The sequence below is a fragment of the Marmota marmota genome, unplaced genomic scaffold (genome assembly GCF_001458135.2).
Source record: "Marmota marmota marmota unplaced genomic scaffold, marMar, whole genome shotgun sequence".
NCBI classification, from domain to species: domain Eukaryota; kingdom Metazoa; phylum Chordata; class Mammalia; order Rodentia; family Sciuridae; genus Marmota; species Marmota marmota.
The window spans coordinates 6748390-6767554 of record NW_026000048.1 but is presented as its reverse complement, the minus strand read 5'-3'; the positions used below and the strand labels follow the sequence as shown (position 1 = coordinate 6767554).

Sequence of the window (19165 nt, the reverse complement as noted above, 5' to 3'; positions counted from 1 at the left end):
AGTTCATCTGCTTTCCAGGTGGGCAGGTGAAAACCACCCCTGCTGTGTGGCTGCATGTACAGATCTGCAGTTCAGTGATGACAAATTCATTTCCCCATCTCTTGTGTCGTTTAAAATTGAACCAGAGATAAAGCTTGGAAGAATCATGGCAGCCAATAATTTTGTGCTATCCACGAGAAGCTGACCTAGTTAATGTGGAGTTTCTAGGCTCTGTAAATCCTGTTTCAAATAATCACCCTTCCTCAGGAAGAGTTGACTCAGAGAAATATGCCCCCATGATCCCTGATGCCAGCCCTGAAGTGGAGTCTAGCAGGAGGCTATCACTCTGATTGGATTATCTACAGCCCACAAATCACTCAGTATTTAGTTCCAGTAAACAGCGAAGGATCACCACCTCCAGGAGTCACAGCCACATGTAGAGTCTCATCATGGTAGCTTAAGTGTACTCAGCTGGCCTGATGTGCAGGCAAGTGAGGCAATGAGCTATGTTAGAACTTCCCAACTGGGGTACTGTAGTTTCTGTTTTCATTCTCCACAAGGCCCTGCAAACTGCGTGATTGTTCCTGACGTGCAAAACCAGACAGCCCACATTAAGAACTCTAGGGACAACTTCACTGTGACCATTAGACCTAAAGAGTTCCCACTGGGAATGACAGAAGAAAAGAGTATCACACAGCAAAGGGAACCCACACTGCTCAGCACACACCAGACACTACCATAAAACCGGAGGCACCAAAGGGCCAGGCTTCTTGCAATCTTGAAGGTGGACGACGAAAAAAAGAATTTTTTTTTTTCTGTTATTATTAAACTCATTGTAGTCTTTTGGCAATGGTCACCTGAGGGGAGGGGCTGGGGGACAGGTTTCAGTTCCAAAGAAACTGGTTGAGAGAGAAGAATGATAGCATTCAAAAATAACTTTGAAAACATTTACCCTCTCACACACTCAAGGGGGCTATTTGAAGAAAGGGCTTATGCCCAGTGTAGAAACTCCCTCATATATTTTAAGCATTTATTTATAATCTTTTGGAAAAGAAAATGTTCACCCAGGAAATATAACTAGGCTATTGTATTTGGTCTCAGATAAACACACAGAGGATTCATCACAAGCTCCTTCAGCAAATCAATCAGAGTTTGTGGTTGCCCAAAACACCAGCGCATCTGAGAACACAGCACAGAACAGACTCTCAGTGAGCACTGGCTACACAACTGGGGGAACTCTGGTTTAGATCTGCAAGTTTCCAGAACCCAGGGAAGGTGCTAGAACTTAGGAAGTAGGGAAAAAAAAGAAAAAAAACAGCCAAAACCTCCTGTGTTTTTTCATCAAAACCAGAAAGAGATGAAGGAAATACGGAAGAAAGAGAACACCAGTTAGATCCCAGTATCACTAAGGTGGTTACTACTAATGGGCAAAACTTATTGGTTCCCTTCCATGAATACTTACAAAAGTACTTTACGTGCATTAATTTAATATTTGCAATAATCCATGAAGCAAGGAATATTGTTCATCCTCTTCATACTTGACAGAATGGGGAAGTTAAGACACAGAAGAATTGAGCAACTGGACCCCATCACACAGGAAATGACATCAAGGTTCCACTCCAGGCCCAAATCCTGTGTGATTCTCCAAGGCCTTACCCTGGGCAATGGCAAAGACAGTCTCTGGCTTCCAAGCAGGGAAGGGACACACCAGATGGGTGCACAGCAAGCAGATGGCAGGCTCTGAGTCACCTGTGGTTGGGGATTCAGGCCCCTGCAGCCGGCCATGCCCTGAAGGCACAGTTGTACTAGGAGCTCAGGGTCCTCATTCCTAGGTCTCTTCACCAGGGCCTCAGCCTGGTCCCCTTGTGGGAAGGAGCTGGGCTGGTGGTTGGAGACACTCTCCCCAGTCCCACCCTGTGCCCAGGGCCTTTCTACTCCTAGCCCTCCCTTCTTCCTCCTCCTGTTCCATTAAACCATCTGCACCTTTTGTTGGGGCTCCCTCAATAGTGAGACAACCCCTATGTGGGTCAGCGCTGATTCCCTGAGCCCTGATCAGCACACTGTGCCCTAGGAGAGAGAAGAAGAACCAAAACTCTACTGTGGCCCCTGGCTCTGGCTCTCCAAAGTGCACAGACATACCCCTTTCACCTTGACCTAGACTTCATCATCTGCTTCAACAGCTGGAAGTTCCATTCTCTCTGCAGCTCAACCGAGTGCCTGGTAGAGGTCTGTTTCCTTTTGTTTTCTTCTTCTCCACGTTTAATGAACTTCTCACTAGATGAAACGAATGTTCCTGAATGACAGAGGGAGGACTCTGGTAGCTGGCTCTGTCTTTCCTGAAGCAGCCCCCTGCCTGGGCTGGGCTGCTGCTGTTTGTCTTGAGGTGTCCTGGAAGTCATGAAGGAAATAAGTGCAGGAATTCCCAGAAAGGAAGCTTTGCCAGTGCACAGATGCTGTGTACCTCAAAATTAATTTGTTTGCAAGGAACCTGTGGTTGGCAGGTGATGCTGGCTCCTTCAGCCTCTGTGCATAAGTGTGATATGATTTCATAACATCATCTTTGCAACCTGGGTGCCCTGCGCTGCCTCTCAGGATCATCGAGGGAGCCTTGGGGGTACCAGTCCTGGAACAGGGACTTAGCCTAGGTGAACTGGACAGAAAGAATTTAGTGGAGCTGAATTTTCTTTTCTGATGCTGTATTAATCGAAGAAAATGAAACCAAGATGAATTTCTCTAAATGAAGTTCAACAGATGAACACATAGTCTTCAGAGATGATCCTGGTTCCTGTAAGGCCAACCTGCCACTTCTCCTAGCAGACAAATGGCAGATTTGATTTTACAAGTCAGTCAAAGAGGAAATGAGTATCATCTACCATTTATTGAGCCACTTTCTGCAAACCCTACACCCTGTGCTAAGGGCTGTCATGTCTCTTACAGCATCTAACCACAGTATTAATTTAGGAGACATTATTAACATAGTTTTATAAATGAGGTAAATATTGCCCCAAAAGGTTAAGTAATAATTTATTCAATGCCATACAGCCTTAGAGATAAGGTTGACCCTCTTTTCATACTGCTCATCTCACTGTTGGAACAGACTTGTCCTTTGAAGGATCAAGGGATTATTTACAAAGTAATTATCCCGTGTTCTTCTAACCCCAAAGTATTACCCAATAGAATGGTTCAAAGTCCAAGCCCATGGTCATCCTAGGAGAAAATGGACTTTGTCAGGAACCCCAATAATCAATCAAATTAATGCCCACCCACACCCAAATAAAGCTCCAGGAAATGAAGAATTCAAATGATTCTTTTAAAATTACCTTATGTCAAAGAATACTATAACTGGAGGAGATCATCCCTATACAGAACTTTCAAAGTATTCATATCCTGGGGATTTTAACCTTCTGAAATAATGGGGAAAAGTCTAAATGCAAAGACTTACATCAAGGAATTATTCATAATAATAAAAACAACAAAAAGTTACTATAAACTTTAAACAATGGATTGGTACATTTATATGTTAAAATGCAGACAAATGACAATAAGATATGTGTTAAAATACAGAAAATATTTATAACATTATATGAAAAGCATAAGTCTGTGTTTGTAGGCCGAGCTTAAAATGTAAAATAATATTCATAACAACAGCCTGAAAGAGAAATCTCTAAAATTTGAACAGGTGTTCTTTTAGGATAGTGAGATTGCGGGTACATTTTTCCTCCTTACGCTAGTACGAGCGTGTTCTCTTTTGCTTTATTGAGCATATGTTGCATTTAAGAATAGAAAATAATTAAAATTTCAACTGCCGCCACAAGTTGGTCCTCCACACCAGCCCTCCTCAAATTGTCAGATGTACAGGCTCACCTAGAAGCCTGTTCAAAATGCAGATTTTGATCAAGTGTGGGGAGCCTGAGATTCCAAATTTCAAAATAAGCTCCCAGGTGATGCGGCTGCTGCTGGCCTGAGGACCGCATTGGGAGTTGGGTTTCATGCACAACAAATGAGAAGCCCTTGCAGGGGTGGGGAGCTGGAGACAGGGGCTTCCCCTATGAATTCTTCCTGTGGAAGCCTGAGGCTGGGAGCTTGGCTGAAGGGACGATCTCTCCTGTGGCAACACCAATCTGCCCTTCTCAAGCTGCACCCAGTTCCCCTCCAATTTTCAACCTCACAGTCCAGCTCATGAGGTTTTCTTCTCCTGGGTAACCTTCCTTTGCCCCTGTTTGAAATTAAATTCCATTTGTTCTGCTCATGTTGGCACAAAAATTGTCTCAAGTTAGTTTAATAAAACCATCACTAAAACAATTTTCTTGAGGAGTGTAATTATAGAGCTAGTAATTAGACTCCTCACTAAATGAATAGCGTAGTTAGATTACATTTAGACAAGCACCACACACCCCATTCCGTTTTAATCACCCCTTAAATGCAATCCTGTTTGTTTGCATGAAAAGCTTTTTAGATGGTAATAGCAAGACCATCACATGCACCCTTCTAAGATTCTGATACCTACAAAGTTAGGGATATCTGGTACCTATCATATCGCCTGTGGTGGGTGGGCAGAGCAGGTGGAGGGAGCTTCCTTTGGAGGTGATATTAGGATTCACTGTAGTGTAATGTGGGTGTCTTCTATGGCCTCTGCCCAACTGTATGGCCCTACTTCAGCTCTTCACAAGCTCCCCTCTACTGTCTTCAGTTCAGCCTTTGACGCTCCATGTTGCTTGTGTTTGTGCCCAATTCATACCTTCTGCTTCTCTTTTGATCTTCAAGACACCCATGGCTTTACCACAGCACAAACCCAAACTTCCCTGTCTTGTAGCAATCTGCACACGCTGTCACCCCACTAAGGAACCTGAGAAGATTCACACCACACAGTTGTACTTTATATTCCAGTACCACACAACTTCCCATGGAAGATAATATGACTTTGACCTGTCTAATACTTTTCAACCAGATCCACTTAGCACACCTAACAACTAAGAGTCCATCTTTGGGTGTTCAACTCTGCATTCCTGGATTTAGATTCATCATGCCACTTAATTTGTCCAATAATTCCTGTTTCACAGGTAAACAAATAAGTAAGGCTCAGACTGGTTATATAATTTGCTCAAGTTCAACCAGCTAAGAAATAATGCTTTCCTGCTCTCATGCTTCCAGAAGGCATGGCTCTCCTTCCTCCTGCCTCCCTCCAAGTTAGCAAATATTGTGTAACAGGTCACAGGGTAAGTAGGTGAACATCTCCCGTGAGATTTGAATAACCCACATTCTAGCTAAGAAGACCCATGCATCACAAGAGCTGTGAGACCTAAAGTTGGAGAATCAGCTGAAGTTATACTTTCTGGTTTCACGCAGATTGGTGGAGAAAGTGTGTGTGGGCTTAGAGCAGCCCTTTGCTCTCCAGGTACCTCTCACTGGCTCTTTAATGAGAATCTTCATTTCCTTATCTATAAAATGAGAATGATGTAAGTATGCCTTTAATATCTTAGGGACGTTTGTGTGTGTGTGTGTGTGTGTGCGTGCGCGCATACAACATGTGATAAGGTATGTAAAAGCATTTTATAAAATGGAAAATGTTATCATGTGTAAATTATTACCATTATGACTTAACCAGATCCAGAAAATTCATTGTTCAATCATCTACTGAGTTCACGTCTGGGGTAGTTTTGATGTCTTATGTCATACCAAGGAAAAATAGTATTATATTATGCATAAATATTATCTGTGTTTATATTTAACTTATTAAAATATCATAGTCCTACAAGTAGGATGCTACCACAGATGTTGTAGGCCTTCTTTGACAATTTATTTTTGATCCTGGTTTCAATTTGCATGAATCCTCTTTCTTTTTTAGTAAGAGAATTGCTATGTTCTTGGCTGATTGATTCTGGGAATTTGCAGGATGCAACCAAACTATGACATATTTGCATTTTCAAGGCCTGAAATGTTCTTTCAGCTTTTAAAATGAGTTTATTTTGAGGATATGTATGACTTCTTGAACTAATGGCAAATTAAGTTAATAAAATTCATACCTGCTGTGGGCAATGATGATTGTATATCAAAGGGAAAATAAATCAAAGGCTAAATTCCACACTCTCTAATTGGTCACATTTCCCATTCATTTTGGTAGGAATACTTTCTGTTTGGGATTATCATGTTGAGGCAGAGAACAAACGACTCTCCCTTTTAAGTTGCTTCTTTCTCTGGCTCCTCTCTCAGAAGTTTCTGTTGTTGACATTGCCTCCCTCCTCCTAACCAGCCACACAGCCATCAAAGTTTTCTTCCCACAACTGTCACTACACAATGTACACTCAGAACATTACAATCTCATCTTCCTTAGGAAATATGTTTAATTGGTTTTTAAATGTGTGCTGATGACTTGTTAACAGCTATCACATTTTTAAAATGAACTTAAAGAGAAAAACTGGTAGAGAATGAGACCAAAGACTGGAATCCAGGCATCTTTTCAATAAGGCCGCTTTGTACCCACCCTCCAGCACTGTTCAAGTAGAGATAAAATTTCCTAGCCCTGTGGCGCCTCACTTACACTATCAGGTACTGTCCTTAATGTAAAAACAATTCAAGAGAATTTTTAAAATGGTATGATCGCAGGGCGCCATGGCTCACACCTGTAATCCCAGCCATTCAGGAGGCTGAGGCAGGAGGATCGTGAGTTCTAAACCAGCCTCAGGAACGGAAGGTACTAAGCAACTCAGTGAGACCCTGTCTCTAACTAAAATACAAAATAGGGCTGGGGATGTGCTTCAGTGGTTGAGAGACCCTGAGTTCAATCCCCAGTAACCACCCCCCACCCCCAAAAAGATACAATTTCTGACACTACCTATGAACTTAGATTTGATTTAGTATACATTTTCTGGAGATCATAAATCCAAATTCTTCTGAAGCTATGATAAGCCAATTAGGAGTCATGATATGAGTCAACAAATATTTATAGTAATGGATGCATATCTCAAATATGTACTTCTCCTAAGTCCAAATTAGACTATCTAGTGCCATTTCTATTAGATTTTTGCCCCGAAAGACACAGACTTATGATTGTATAAGCAAGTCTATCTCATATTTCAGTGTCCTAGAAATTTGCTAGAATTTAAAATGAGTGATAGTAGCTTTCCAGCTGTTATTTACACCATATATCATATTAAGGTTTACTTAGCTGATGCTTTCATAAGATGCAACATTGATGAATGGCAAAGTGTGTAAAGTAATTAAGTACAAAAAAAAAAAAGAAACTCAAAGAAAAAAAATCTCAAAGAGTAAGTATAGTCACAGATGCCAGGAAAATAACCAAATAGGGAAACATATTTGGCCAATCCATATTAGGGGCTAAGAATATTTGGCAGAAATATTTCTGGCAAGTATACTACAAACAAGCAATCAGAGGAGATCATGACAAGCATATAAAACACATCAAAAGTGGGTATAATGCTGGGCCTGGTGGTGCATGCCTGTAATTCCAGCTAGTTGGGAGGCTGTGGCAGGAAGATTGCAAGTTCAGGGCCAACCTGAGAAACTTAGGAAGACCCTGTCACAAAATAAAAATTTTAAATGTACCAAAGGTATAGCTCAGGGTTGAAACTCTTGTCTAACATTTGTGAGGTCCTGGGTTCAATCTCTAGTACTGAAAAAAAAGTGGGAAATGGGTTTTCTCCAGGATTATAATTGAATTCAGGGCAACAAACATTCACTTAGCAAATCCTCTTTGGCAGGGGCTCTATATTTAATTTATTACCCTTGATCTCAAAGATTGATACTTAGAAAGAAAATTAGGAAAATGCACAAGTAATTATAAAAATAATTTATAAGAAGGTAATTGAACAAAATAACTTATTATTAAGTTATATGTGTGGGTTTGAAATCTACAAAGTCACTGAATTCTCTGTTTCCTCCATGATGTACAGGATATTAAAACCACTTGACTACTAGAGCCATTTAGAAATATCGTATTTAAAAGTACTTTTTCCATGTTTCATTTACTCTCTAGAAATAAACTTGTGGGCAGGGACTGAAATGCTTATGAATAAATGGCTGGATGAATGAATATGTGAAAGGTGCTGCAGAAGTCCAAAACTGGGCACTATAATGGAGAGAGTCCTTACAGTCTTCTGCACCCTTAGTATTCTGGGAAGGTTGGTTGGGTGGGAGAATCCTGGGGGCATGAGGATGAAAGCCAGAGAGTGCATCAGAAGAATTGATGACAAGAAAGAGTGGGAGAGAAATGTGTCTGTATTAAGTAATGTGGAACCATTGTTTCAAACAGGGCAGTGATCTTCAGAACTGTGCTTGAAAAATAAAAAATATGAATAATCTGAAAGTAATGTGTAAGTGGGTTGAAAGACTAATGATAGAGAAGACAGAAAGAGCGATCAGGAAACTTTTGTCTATAGGGAAATAATAGGTCCTTGAGTAAGTGAAATGGAAGTAGTATTGGGATTTTCCAGCGAGTAAAGACTTGCAAACAGTGCTTCATTTTGCTTGGATTTCATGGAAGCCGACCCTTGTGATAATAATGATAAAGGCATATTTGTGCAAAAGTAGGCAGGAGCCATCTTCTGATGGCTGGGCTCAGTATCCTTCTGAGAAGTTTTTTTTGAGTTATCAGAGCGTTTCATGAACAAGGCGGATCTGGCAGCATAAGTGAACTAAGAAGCGAACACAGCTGGGGGACATTTCTCCACGCAATTTTCATTTTAGCACTGGAGGCAGAATAAATATAACTGTGTCTTAAGTCCATGCAACTCATGGTCCCTGTTGCCATGTTTTACCCAGGTAAGAAGTAACAGCCCAAAGTGATGTGTTGATGGTGGTCATTGAAGAGAAAAGAAGACTGTGATGCCTAATGATGGAACATACTTGCCCCTTGACTGTCAGGATCAGAGTGACAAATAATCAAAGATGACACCATATTGTAAAGCTTGGATGACTGGAAGAATGATAGATATTAAAAAGTCAGGAGAGTTGTTCAGTTTCGAACAGGTTGAGGGACATCTAAATAGAGAAAGCTAGAAATTTCATACCTCCAGGAGAGGAACAGAGATGCGTATAAAGATTTGGAAGACATACCATTAAAATTGCAGTCAATGCTGCAAGGGTGATAAATGTTCTGGATTTGTAAAGCAAGCCCTGTGATGGCTGATGAAGGAGTGGTACTCTTCAGCACATCCCTCTTCCCTGGGTCGTGTTGGAAACTGATAGAGTTCCCAGCATGGAAAATACCTTCCCTCAGTTCTTTGTGTTTGGATGCAAAAAGGGAATGGACTATGATTCAGTTGATTTAATCAACGTAGCCTGCTAAACCAGATAATTAAGCCTCCCCCACTGCACTTCTATATTCAACCACTTTGTACCTAAATTACTCAATTTGTATAGCTATATTGATTAAATATCCAACTCCTCCACTTTGTGTGGGATGCAGCTATTTAAGTCTTAAAGGAATTTTCCAAAGAACTCAACCTGATTTAAGATTCTAATAGCATGTAAAATGAACCTACATTATCAGAGGTCTATTTTATTAAGACTATTTTGCACTTCTCTAATTCTATTCTGGGCATTGCTGGTCCATCTTTGAAAAGTTGAATATATTAAAAATAATTAGAGAGGTTGAAGCCGTAAAGATCTTTTCTTAATCATTTACTAATATCAGAGGGAATTTTCATCAGATTAAGTGGAAAGAATTCTTATGTTGAAAGGAAAATTCTTTATTGTGAAAATGACTTAAGAACTATTTAAATTATATAGCTCTGATCAATATACTGAAGCACAAAATTTCAGTTATTTTAAATGAGTGTGCAAGTTGATTGCTAGGAAGACTATTGTTTGCTTCTCCAAGATTCATATATATTTTAATAAAGGGGGTAACGTTTCTTGGTGGAAGGAGAAACGTAGACAAGAAGCCTGTGCTATGTTCTCTGAGAGCTTGGATGAGTCATCTGACCTGTTTGTGTGTCAATTTAGTCTAAACTAAATCCATGTATTTCCAGTGGCTCCAACCACAAGATTATTTGGGGGCCCAAGTGCAGTGGGGCACACCCATAATCCCAGGATCTTGGGAGACTGAGGTAGGAAGATCATAGGTTCAAAGCCAGCCCCAGCAACTTAGTAAGGCCCCTAAGCAAGCTAGCAAGACCTTGTCTCAAAATAAAACATGCAAAAGGATGGGGAATGTGACTCAGTGGTTGAACGTCCTCTAGGTTCAATCCTCCATACCCCCCAAAAAAAATTGTCTTTGGGAAGTGGTAGCATACTAAGCTTGACCAAAGATGGTCCCTTTTGTTGTATTTATTTGTCCCCCTGAGGGATTCTTTTTAAATCAATGATTCTGTTGCTTAAAAAAAAAATGTGTTTGCAAACTCTCAGACTAGATGCTCTTTACCCAAACTCTACTCAAAGGTGTAGGGTCCAAATTATCATGTCCTGGGAGCCTTAAGAATTAGTCTTGCTAAAGTAGTACTTTTCCTATAGACAAAGAATAATTATTAAATATGCAGGAGGGTCTGGGGTAGAGAGAGAAAGCACTGCATCCTATTGGCTACCTGCTCTAGGATGGCCAGCTGCAACTCCCTTCCATTCAGATCTCCACTTCTCAAAGGGTCTACCCTGACCACCTTTGCAAATATTGCAGGCTCCCCACCAACCCAACCACATGTGCACACACAGAGTCAGTCTCTCTCTCTCCTCTCCTCTTTCTCTCATATTTTATATTCCCCTCTCTCAGCTCTACTTTTTATTTTTTTTCCACAATACCTGGCACCTCAAGGGAGGGAGCTGTCTCTTCTGTTCATTGTTGTATCCAAATTTCCTCTCATAGGGCAGGACTCAAATGCTCAAGAATTGATTTTTCCCGTGATTCTCGGTGCCCATGGGTCTCTCAAGTGGATTCTGAGTAACTGGGCGAAACTTTTAGACCAATTATATCTGACTGATTGGAAGCTACCTTCACAATACCTTTTCTCTGCTACTGTCCTCTTTTCCTCCAAATGCTATTTCCTATGAGCCCTTTTTTCTTAACATTAGTTAGATGCCAACCAAACAATATTTGGTCTTGATTTATGATGAAGATAACTGTGGCTATATGACTAGTGTTAAACTTTCAAAGGGGACTTTTGGAATGTGACAATAGCTTTTGGTACCTCACAAATAGGCAGAGTGAATGTACTGAGAAGGAGGCTTGTATTGAAATTAGTCTCTGCTAATATTTGACTCTCATATGCATTTTCCAAGTGGCTGGTGGGAAATAGTATAATATTGTGTGATGTATATATATATTTTGAATTGGAAGAAAAGAGTAAAAATAGTTTCTGTGGTTTGCAATACTCAGAAGCAATAATTGGGCTGGTGTCCCATAGCGCCAGGATTGGAGATTCCCATCCCATGGTCACACGCATGACACAGAGCTCTGCATGACACATAACTGCAGGGCCGACTCAGAGCACTGGAGCAAATCTGAAACCACAATTTTAGTCTTTGGTTCTTTTTAAATATGGCGACCCATGCAACTTCTGCTCATTATTTTCCATAATAATAGTGACCTATTATATACACCTATGGGGCTTTTAAATTTTTAAAAAGTCAACTCACCAATTTTATTTATTTAAAATTCTTTTTTCAAATAAAAAGAGCTCCATGATACTCAGAGAAAATATTTTCAGGTTGAAAAACATGCATAAGATTGAAAATCTCAGAAAATCATAGAGAAGAATATCAATATTTCCATCATTCAGATAAATCTCAATAAATTTTTGGTATAATTTATACTTTAACATTTTTCCTATTGGATCTTTCTCTCTCTGTCTCTCTCTATTATTACATCTATAATATTGTAGCTACTTTTTTCTATTCAGCTTTAGACCATAAATATTTTCTTACACAATAAAAAATCATGACAGGATTATCTTAAATGGCTTAAATCATATTCTGTCAAATGGTGTACTTCACTTATTTTACCATTATCTCCTGTTGATGGATTTTTTTCTGATACAATAAATTTTCTTGTACAAATTTCCCTGTATACTTCTATGTTCATATAATATCAGGTAAAACATTACCAGTTTTTGGTCCTTCGAGTTGTACAGTATTTCTTTGTCCTTTGTCACCATCATGCATTGTCACCAAGAAAGGTCAAATCTCACTTTTTAAGTTTTAAGACTCATAGCAAACACCCTAATCTTGAAAATCTGATGTTTTTAATTTTCAGGAGCAGCCTTTTTTGAGACAGAAGAACTTTTGTTATTTGTCTTGTACACAAAGAGTTAAACCTTAAAGGAATCCACAGCACAGTCTTCATTCTATAAAGAAAAGATTAGAATCAAGTTTTTACCTGTTGCTTATTAATAGAATGAAATTTCAATATAATTTGTTTCTTGTTGTGTCCTGTATATTTCATTTTGCATCAATTATTTTTTTCTGAAAACAAGCATGCAAGATTCATCAAACCACCAAAGGGGTCCATGGCATAAAATTACTTTTCTGGTTGGAACCTCATTGGTAGAAAGCAGGTGAGTTCCCCTTCAAAACTAAATACAGATTGTTGTGCTGAGGGAGGCATCGGACCATTTGCAAAATAGGCAGGTACTGGGGATGGGTGAAAGAATTCCCCACGCAAAGACACTTCGCTGGGAGAATTCCAATTTTATTGCAAAAAGCAGTGTGCTTATATAGAACTAAGGGGGAGATGGTAGGGTTTAGATAAATGGCAGGCAACCCGTTTATTGGCAAGTTCTTTCAGATATCAGCTCCGGAGCCCAGGAATTAGTTCTCATTGGGGCTAAGGTTCCCCGCCAGCGAGGTTTGAAATTGGCGCCGGCGGGAGAGTTCACACGGGCGGGAACTTTTCGCGCCACTGCAGAAAAGAAGAAGGTAGGAAGAAAAGGTGCTTAGGCGCCATGTTGGGGTTTTTTTTCTGGGGTATGGCTGCCGTTTATACTTTTCCCAACATTCCTCCCTTTTTGTTTTCTTAGGAAGTGGGACGTCGTTGGTCAGATCCGGCTGCTTCCTGCTGTGTGGGGGCGCTGTGGGGCCTAGAAAGGGAAGTGGAGGAATGCTCGGGGGGCAGGTCTGGGGATATCATGGCAGCCAGAAATAAAACCCAGTGGCTATAGACAGCTACTTCCGTAGGGGTGAAGTCTGTGAAAGTTCCCTGAAGCCACAAGTTGTCGATGGCATCGAACCAGTCCTGGATGGAGGAGATTGTTGGTATCAGCCACTGGTCCTGTAACAGAGACTCTAGGAAATACTGGAAGCGTTGCCTGGACATGGCGTCACCAGCACCTGAAGAAGATCAGAGCGAATAAAAACAGAATGAAGATAAAAATTAAAGCAAAGGTCAATTTTTGGCAGAAGTTCCATGTTGGGGGACTGACAGAGAAGAGGCCAAGGGCCATGAGGAAGCTTAGAAGGACATAAAGACTCATGAATCCAGGATGGCAGATTAAGAGGTTCTCCGAGCTCGTTGTCTCCCGCTGTCTGATGTCCGTTGCATTCCATCGTGCCTGGTAGTGAGCTTCAGCACTGAGTGAACTGTTCTCTTGGAGATGTTGGGGGTTCATCGGTCATCAGAGGCTGGTAGTGCCTAAGCAGAAGCTGGTTGAAAGTTTGATTAGAAATTTTTTGCAATTGGGTTTGAAGGAACTTCATTATACAGGGCAAGAGAGCACAAAAAAGGAGCATCCCAATAAGGGGCCCCAAGATAGGTAGTAAGTACGTGGCAAGAGAGGATTGGAAGAACCCCGTTATGGGATTAGAGGAGGTGGGTTTGAGCAGTTGGGTCGATAATTCCTGCAATTTAACAACATTTTTTTCTATTAGCCCAGACTCATTAACATAGTAGCAACATTCCTCTCTGAGGAACAGGCATGTACCCCCTTTTTCTGCAGTGAGAAGATCAATCGCCCTTCGGTTTTGTAAAGCCACTTGTGCCAATGAAGTAACCTGCCGCTGCAAGGAGCCCAGAGACTCAGCAGTGGTATCGAGTGCTTCCTGCAGTTTTTGTTGCAGGTCATTGGATGCCCACAGAGCATGACCTATAGCTCCACCAGAGAGTCCGAGACTTGCCACTGAGGTTGTTAAAGTGAGGCCTACCAGAACCGGCAGAAAGACTGCCCTACGGGTGCGGGAAGGTAGGGCCAGCTGCCGGAATTCGGTGGGAGTATACAAAGACAGCTGAGGAACTACAGTAACCAAGAAACAGGTGCCAGAGACATTGATTGTTGAGGTACTTAAAGACCCGTTACACCAGAGGAAATGTCCAGGTTGCATAAACGCAGGGCTCAATGGGGTGCTATAGCTCAAGGAACAAATGGGTAAAGGATTCATTGTTGGCAGGTGGAAACAGATGAAAGGAAATGAAGTATTGGTGGAATAACTTTCCCACAGTGGGATACGTGTCACATGTAGGGGTTGTCCTTTCTTAGAGAAATTGTAGGTTTTTGCTGAAATATTTCCTGCCGCTAATGGGACCGCTGCTAGAAGTGGACGACTAAGTGAAGCACAGAGAAAGCACTGAGAAGTAGGCACAGAAAGAGGGGTGGAGTTTAATAATCGAAGAGTTTGGTGTAGCAAATTGAGCCATGTGGGAGGGGGGCCTAAGGGGGTTGAAGGCTCTGAATCTTCTTTGGATGGGCTATGGATAAGATCTCGAAGTTTTGATTCTGACTCCTTGATGTGTTCGACTACCTGGATGGTTGCTTTAGGTGGCGTAATCAGGGTGCGGCCAACAGTCATCCACCCTGTGGGTCTGGCTGAGGTTGTCCGAGCATAGACAGCAAACTCAACATAGTCCCAACGTTTGGCCTTGGGGTCAGGTATATCTAAAGTATACCATCCATTGTTATCGGATGAAGAGCCTTTATGCCACTTTAGGTAACTAGAAGTCCACCCTTCAGGGTAACCAAGTGAGTGGTAAGAATAGCTACCACGTTCATCATGGAACCTGCATGACCAATAGGGGCACCCATTATATATCTCAGGCCACCAATGACAATAGTCTTTGGTTTGATCAAAAAGGAAGCAAATGAAAGGCCAGTTCCAGCTACCAGGGACGAAGGTCCTTGAAGGTGACAATTTTAGGGAAATAGAGGTGCAGTTGTGGATGAAGCAAGTAGTTGCATCCACTGCGCGGACCTTCTGCATGCCATGTTCTGAGTATCGTTCCCGAAGAGTGAATAAATACATGGTAGGAGAGGAGGGTAAAGGCCAGTCCCGACAGAGCACAGAAAATAAGCAGAGCACAAAAAACAAGCAGAGAGAGAAGACTAGGGTGTTGGGAGAGCTCATTGTGCCTTCTTTAAGAGGAATTGGGCTGTGGAGAACACCGTGTGAGCCGCAACTTAAAGGGGTGAGATGGGTGTGGAGAGCAGGAGTAAAGGGGAGGTTCAGGAGGTGATTCTTGGAGTTCCTCTGGGGTGGTCCTGTCGTCAGCAGGTGGGGCCTCCTGGTGATATGGCTTCAACCTAGAAATGTGAATCCAGGGAGTGAGACGGTTGTCTGGTAAGGAGAGTTTGGCGGCGGTGGGGGTACAGAGAATGACAGGATAGGGGCCTTCCCATTTTGGGGCAAGAGGCCCTTTCTCCTCTGGGGTGTTATAATAGACTAGACTCCCAGGTGTTAAGGGAGGAGTGTTTGGAGAGGAGACTGGGTCCGGAAGAAGCCAGTCCTGATATTTCCAGAGTTCCGAGCGGAGATGAAACAAGAGAGGCAAAGACAAATCTCGGGTGAGAGGTCCTTGTGAAACGACCAGCCCAGGGGGTATAAGAGGTCTTCCATACATTATCTCAAAGGGAGACAGTAAAGATGGTTTCTTAGGGAGAGCTCTGATTCGAAGCAAAGCCAAGGGAAGGAGTTTGACCCAGTCTAAGTTTAATTCCATTGTCAATTTGGTAAGGACTTCCTTTAGAGTACGATTTACCCTTTCCACTTTCCCTGAAGCCTGGGGGCGATATGGACAGTGGAAATGCCACTTGAAGGAGAGGGCTTGAGAGACCTTTTGTGTGATCCTAGAAATAAACTCAGGGCCATTGTCAGATTGTAAGGAAGTGGGCATACCAAACCTGGGGATAATGTCTGTCAGTAAGATTGAAGCTACAGTGGAAGCCTTTTTATTGGAAGTGGGAAATGCCTCAACCCAACCAGAGAAAGTGTCCACAAAGACAAGGAGGTATTTAGTGCGCCGTACTGTGGGCATGTTGGTGAAGTCTACCTGCCAGTCAGCAGCGGGAATGTGTCCCCGGGCTTGGTGGGAAGGGAAAGGTTTGGGCCTTAAAGGAGTATGAGGGTTGGTCCGCTGACAGATCTGACAATTAGAGGCTATATTTTGGAGCATGGCTTTGTCAGAGGGGGTGAGGGAGAAGAAGCTCTGTAAAAAGAGGGTTAAAGACTGAGAATTGGAATGGAATAGAGTATGAAGGAACTTGAAAAGATCCTTGTTCTTACTGGAAGAAGTAGGGGCTTCAGATGAGCTGTCTAAAGTGGCCATTATATGTCCTCCAGGGGGGCCATAATTGGAAGTGGTAGCAGCTATTCGTGCCGCCTGGTCAGCTTTGGCATTGCCCTCAGTGATGAGAGAGCCGTCCTTCTGATGGGACCTACAATGGACAACTCCCAACTGGGTGGGTAAGTGGGAGGCCTCTATCAGATTGGTTATAAGAGCCGAATTAGTGATCGCATTACCTTTGGTGGTAAGTAGGCCTCGCTCCTTCCATATTGCAGCATGGGATAATAAGATATGGAAGACATATTTTGAGTCAGTATAAAGGGTGAGGGATTTGCCTTGTGCTAGAAGGCAGGCACGAGTGGCTGCTATAAGTTCAGCCTGCTGGTTGGTAGTTCCTGAAGGCAGAGCTTTGGCCTCTATAATCTCAGTGGCTGAAACTACAGCATATCCAGAGTAATGAGTGCCGTTCTGCCTAAAGGAACTGCCGTCAGTGAACCAGATAAGGTCAGGCTTGGTGAGTGGTCCCTCAGAAATGGAAGAATGACAGGGGAGGAAATCATCTAAGGTTTCCAAGCAATTATGAGTTGGTGTGTTAGACGTGGGAGTCATTGGGAGCAGTGAGGCAGGGTTCAGTGCAGAGCAGGGGAGGAAAGTAATATTAGGGTTTTCCAGAAAGGAAGTGAGGAGCGACAGAACTCTGGATGGAGGAAGGGTTTGAAGGCCCTTATAAGCTAAAAGATCCTTCAAGTGATGTGGGGAGTGGATAGTTAAAGGGGCCCCAAAAGTCAGCTTAGAGGCTTCTTTGTGTAAAATTTGTCCAGCAGCCAGAGCTCTTAAGCAAGGGGCCCACCCACGGATGGTAGGGTCTAGTTGTTTGGACAAATATGCCACAGGTGCAAATGTAGGCCCATAGTTTTGACCTAAGACCCCAAGTGCTTGTCCCCCTTTTTCATGGACATATAGATGAAATGGTCTTGAAAGATCAGGAAGGTGAAGGGCGGGTGCCTTTAGGAGGAGTTGCTGAAGCCTGCGGAAGTGGTAGTTGGGGGAGGAGGCAAGAGATTCACTAGGGGGTCCCTTTGCTAGGTCATACAGGGGTTTGGCTAGAAGAGAATAATTTGGGATCCAGGCCCTAAAATAACCTGCTAGTCCTAGGAATGATAGTATTTCGGCTTTCGTATGGGGCACTGGAAGATTAGAGAGGAGTTGCCTCCTATCCAGTGTTATTTCCTTTTTCCCAGGTGTAAGACGAAAACCAAGATAGGTGACAGAAGACTGGGAAACCTGGGCCTTGTGGGGAGACACCCTATATCCCTTATCTGCTAGGAAATTGAGAAGCTGGGCGGTGTGGGATTGAGAGTGTTCCCAAGAGGGACTACATAGAAGAAGGTCATCGACATATTGAAGGAGAGTAGAGTCAGGACAGGTGGGGTGAAAGGATGTGAGGTCCTGGGCAAGAACTTGGCCAAAGAGATGGGGGCTATCCCTGAATCCCTGTGGGAGGACAGTCCAGGTAAGCTGACGAGAATGGCGGGTGTGAGGGTCAGTCCACGTAAAAGCAAAGATATCCTGAGATTCTGAGGACAAGGGAATAGAAAAGAATGCATCTTTTAAATCTAGGACCGAGAAGTGGGTAGTAGTAGCAGGGATCTGAGAGAGGAGGGTGTAAGGGTTGGGCACTAGCGGGTGGATGGGGACCACAGAGGAGTTGACAAGGCGAAGGTCTTGAACCAGCCTGTAGGACCCGTTAGGTTTCTTAACTGCCAGAATGGGGGTGTTGAAAGGAGAGTGTGTAGGCCTAAGATACCCCTTTCGTAATAAATCCTGGATGATGGGTTCTAATCCGAGGAGGGCTGTGGTTGTGAGTGGATATTGTGGTTGACTAATATATCTTGAAGGGTCCCGTAAGACAATATGAATAGGACTGCATTTAGCCATAGAGGGTGTAGTTGTGTCCCAAACCTCAGGGTTAACTGGTTTAGATAGTTGTGGAAGAGTGCGTGAAGGAGGTGTATCTGCCCCTAGGAACATCATGAGGAAATGAGAGGTAGGAGAGGTGTGGGGTGATATGTGAATGGTGACTTTCAATAGTGAGAGTATGTCCCTTCCCAGAAGGGGAATGGGGCAATGGCTCATAACGAGAAAGGAGTGTGTGAAGGACAAAAGGGATCCCTGCATATAACATGATAAGGGGGGGGGGTTCGAGGGAAAATCTGTTTACCTCCTACCCCGACAATAGGAGTTTTTGAGGGTGTGGTAGGACCCCAATACTCCCTCAAGACCGAAAAAGCGGCACCAGTATCCAAGAGGAAGGTAATGAAGCGTCCATCCACCAGGAAGGTGACCCTAGGCTCTTGCTTTTTGATGGTAATAGTCGGGAGGGAAGGCCCAGGGCTCCGTCAATCCTCCTCTGCCAAGCCCAGGAGAGGCTGGGGTTGCCGGGCAGCTGACCAACCTCCCTTCCGGGTTGTTGGGCAGTCTGCCCCCCAGTGTCCCCTTTGATGGCATTTTGGGCAGGGGTTGGAGGGTGTCCTCGGCGAAGGACAATCCCTGGCCCAATGTCCCTCCTTACCACATTTGAAGCAAGCTCCAGGGGGTGTCTTATTAGGACGGCGTGGTGATGACCTTCTCTGAATGACCTGGGCCAACATTTGGAATTTGGCATTTTCAGCCCTCTGCCTACGGCGTTCACTTTCATCTTCTCTACCATGAAAGACCTTGAAAGCGACAGCGAGGATTTCGGTCTGAGGA

General features: G+C 43.0%; 1 protein-coding gene across 2 annotated transcripts; it reads right to left on the bottom strand.

Annotated features, from left to right (window-relative positions):
- Positions 1–12924: 12924 nt before the first annotated feature.
- On the bottom strand, positions 12925–18592 carry LOC125619555. Of its 2 annotated transcripts, none has more exons than XR_007351089.1 (2): positions 13347–18592; positions 12925–13254 (listed from the first exon to the last, which is right to left on the bottom strand). XR_007351089.1 is itself a non-coding variant. In XM_048812648.1 (2 exons), the coding sequence occupies exons 1-2, from the start codon at positions 13468–13470 to the stop codon at positions 12941–12943; spliced, it is 438 nt and encodes a 145-aa protein (XP_048668605.1). In that variant the 5' UTR covers positions 13471–13478; the 3' UTR covers positions 12925–12940. The 2 variants fall into 2 exon arrangements, 1 of the variants encoding a protein (XP_048668605.1); XM_048812648.1 differs by having other exon boundaries at positions 13347–13478.
- Positions 18593–19165: the final 573 nt, after the last annotated feature.

Bases quoted from the DNA above. Each gene is read 5' to 3' on its own strand.
- LOC125619555 (XM_048812648.1), bottom strand. From the start codon at position 13,470: ATGGAATGCAACGGACATCAGACAGCGGGAGACAACGAGCTCGGAGAA. The intron at 13,255-13,346 runs GTCAGTCCCCCA...GATCTTCTTCAG, and splicing joins TGGCCCTTGGCCTCTTCTCT to GTGCTGGTGACGCCATGTCC.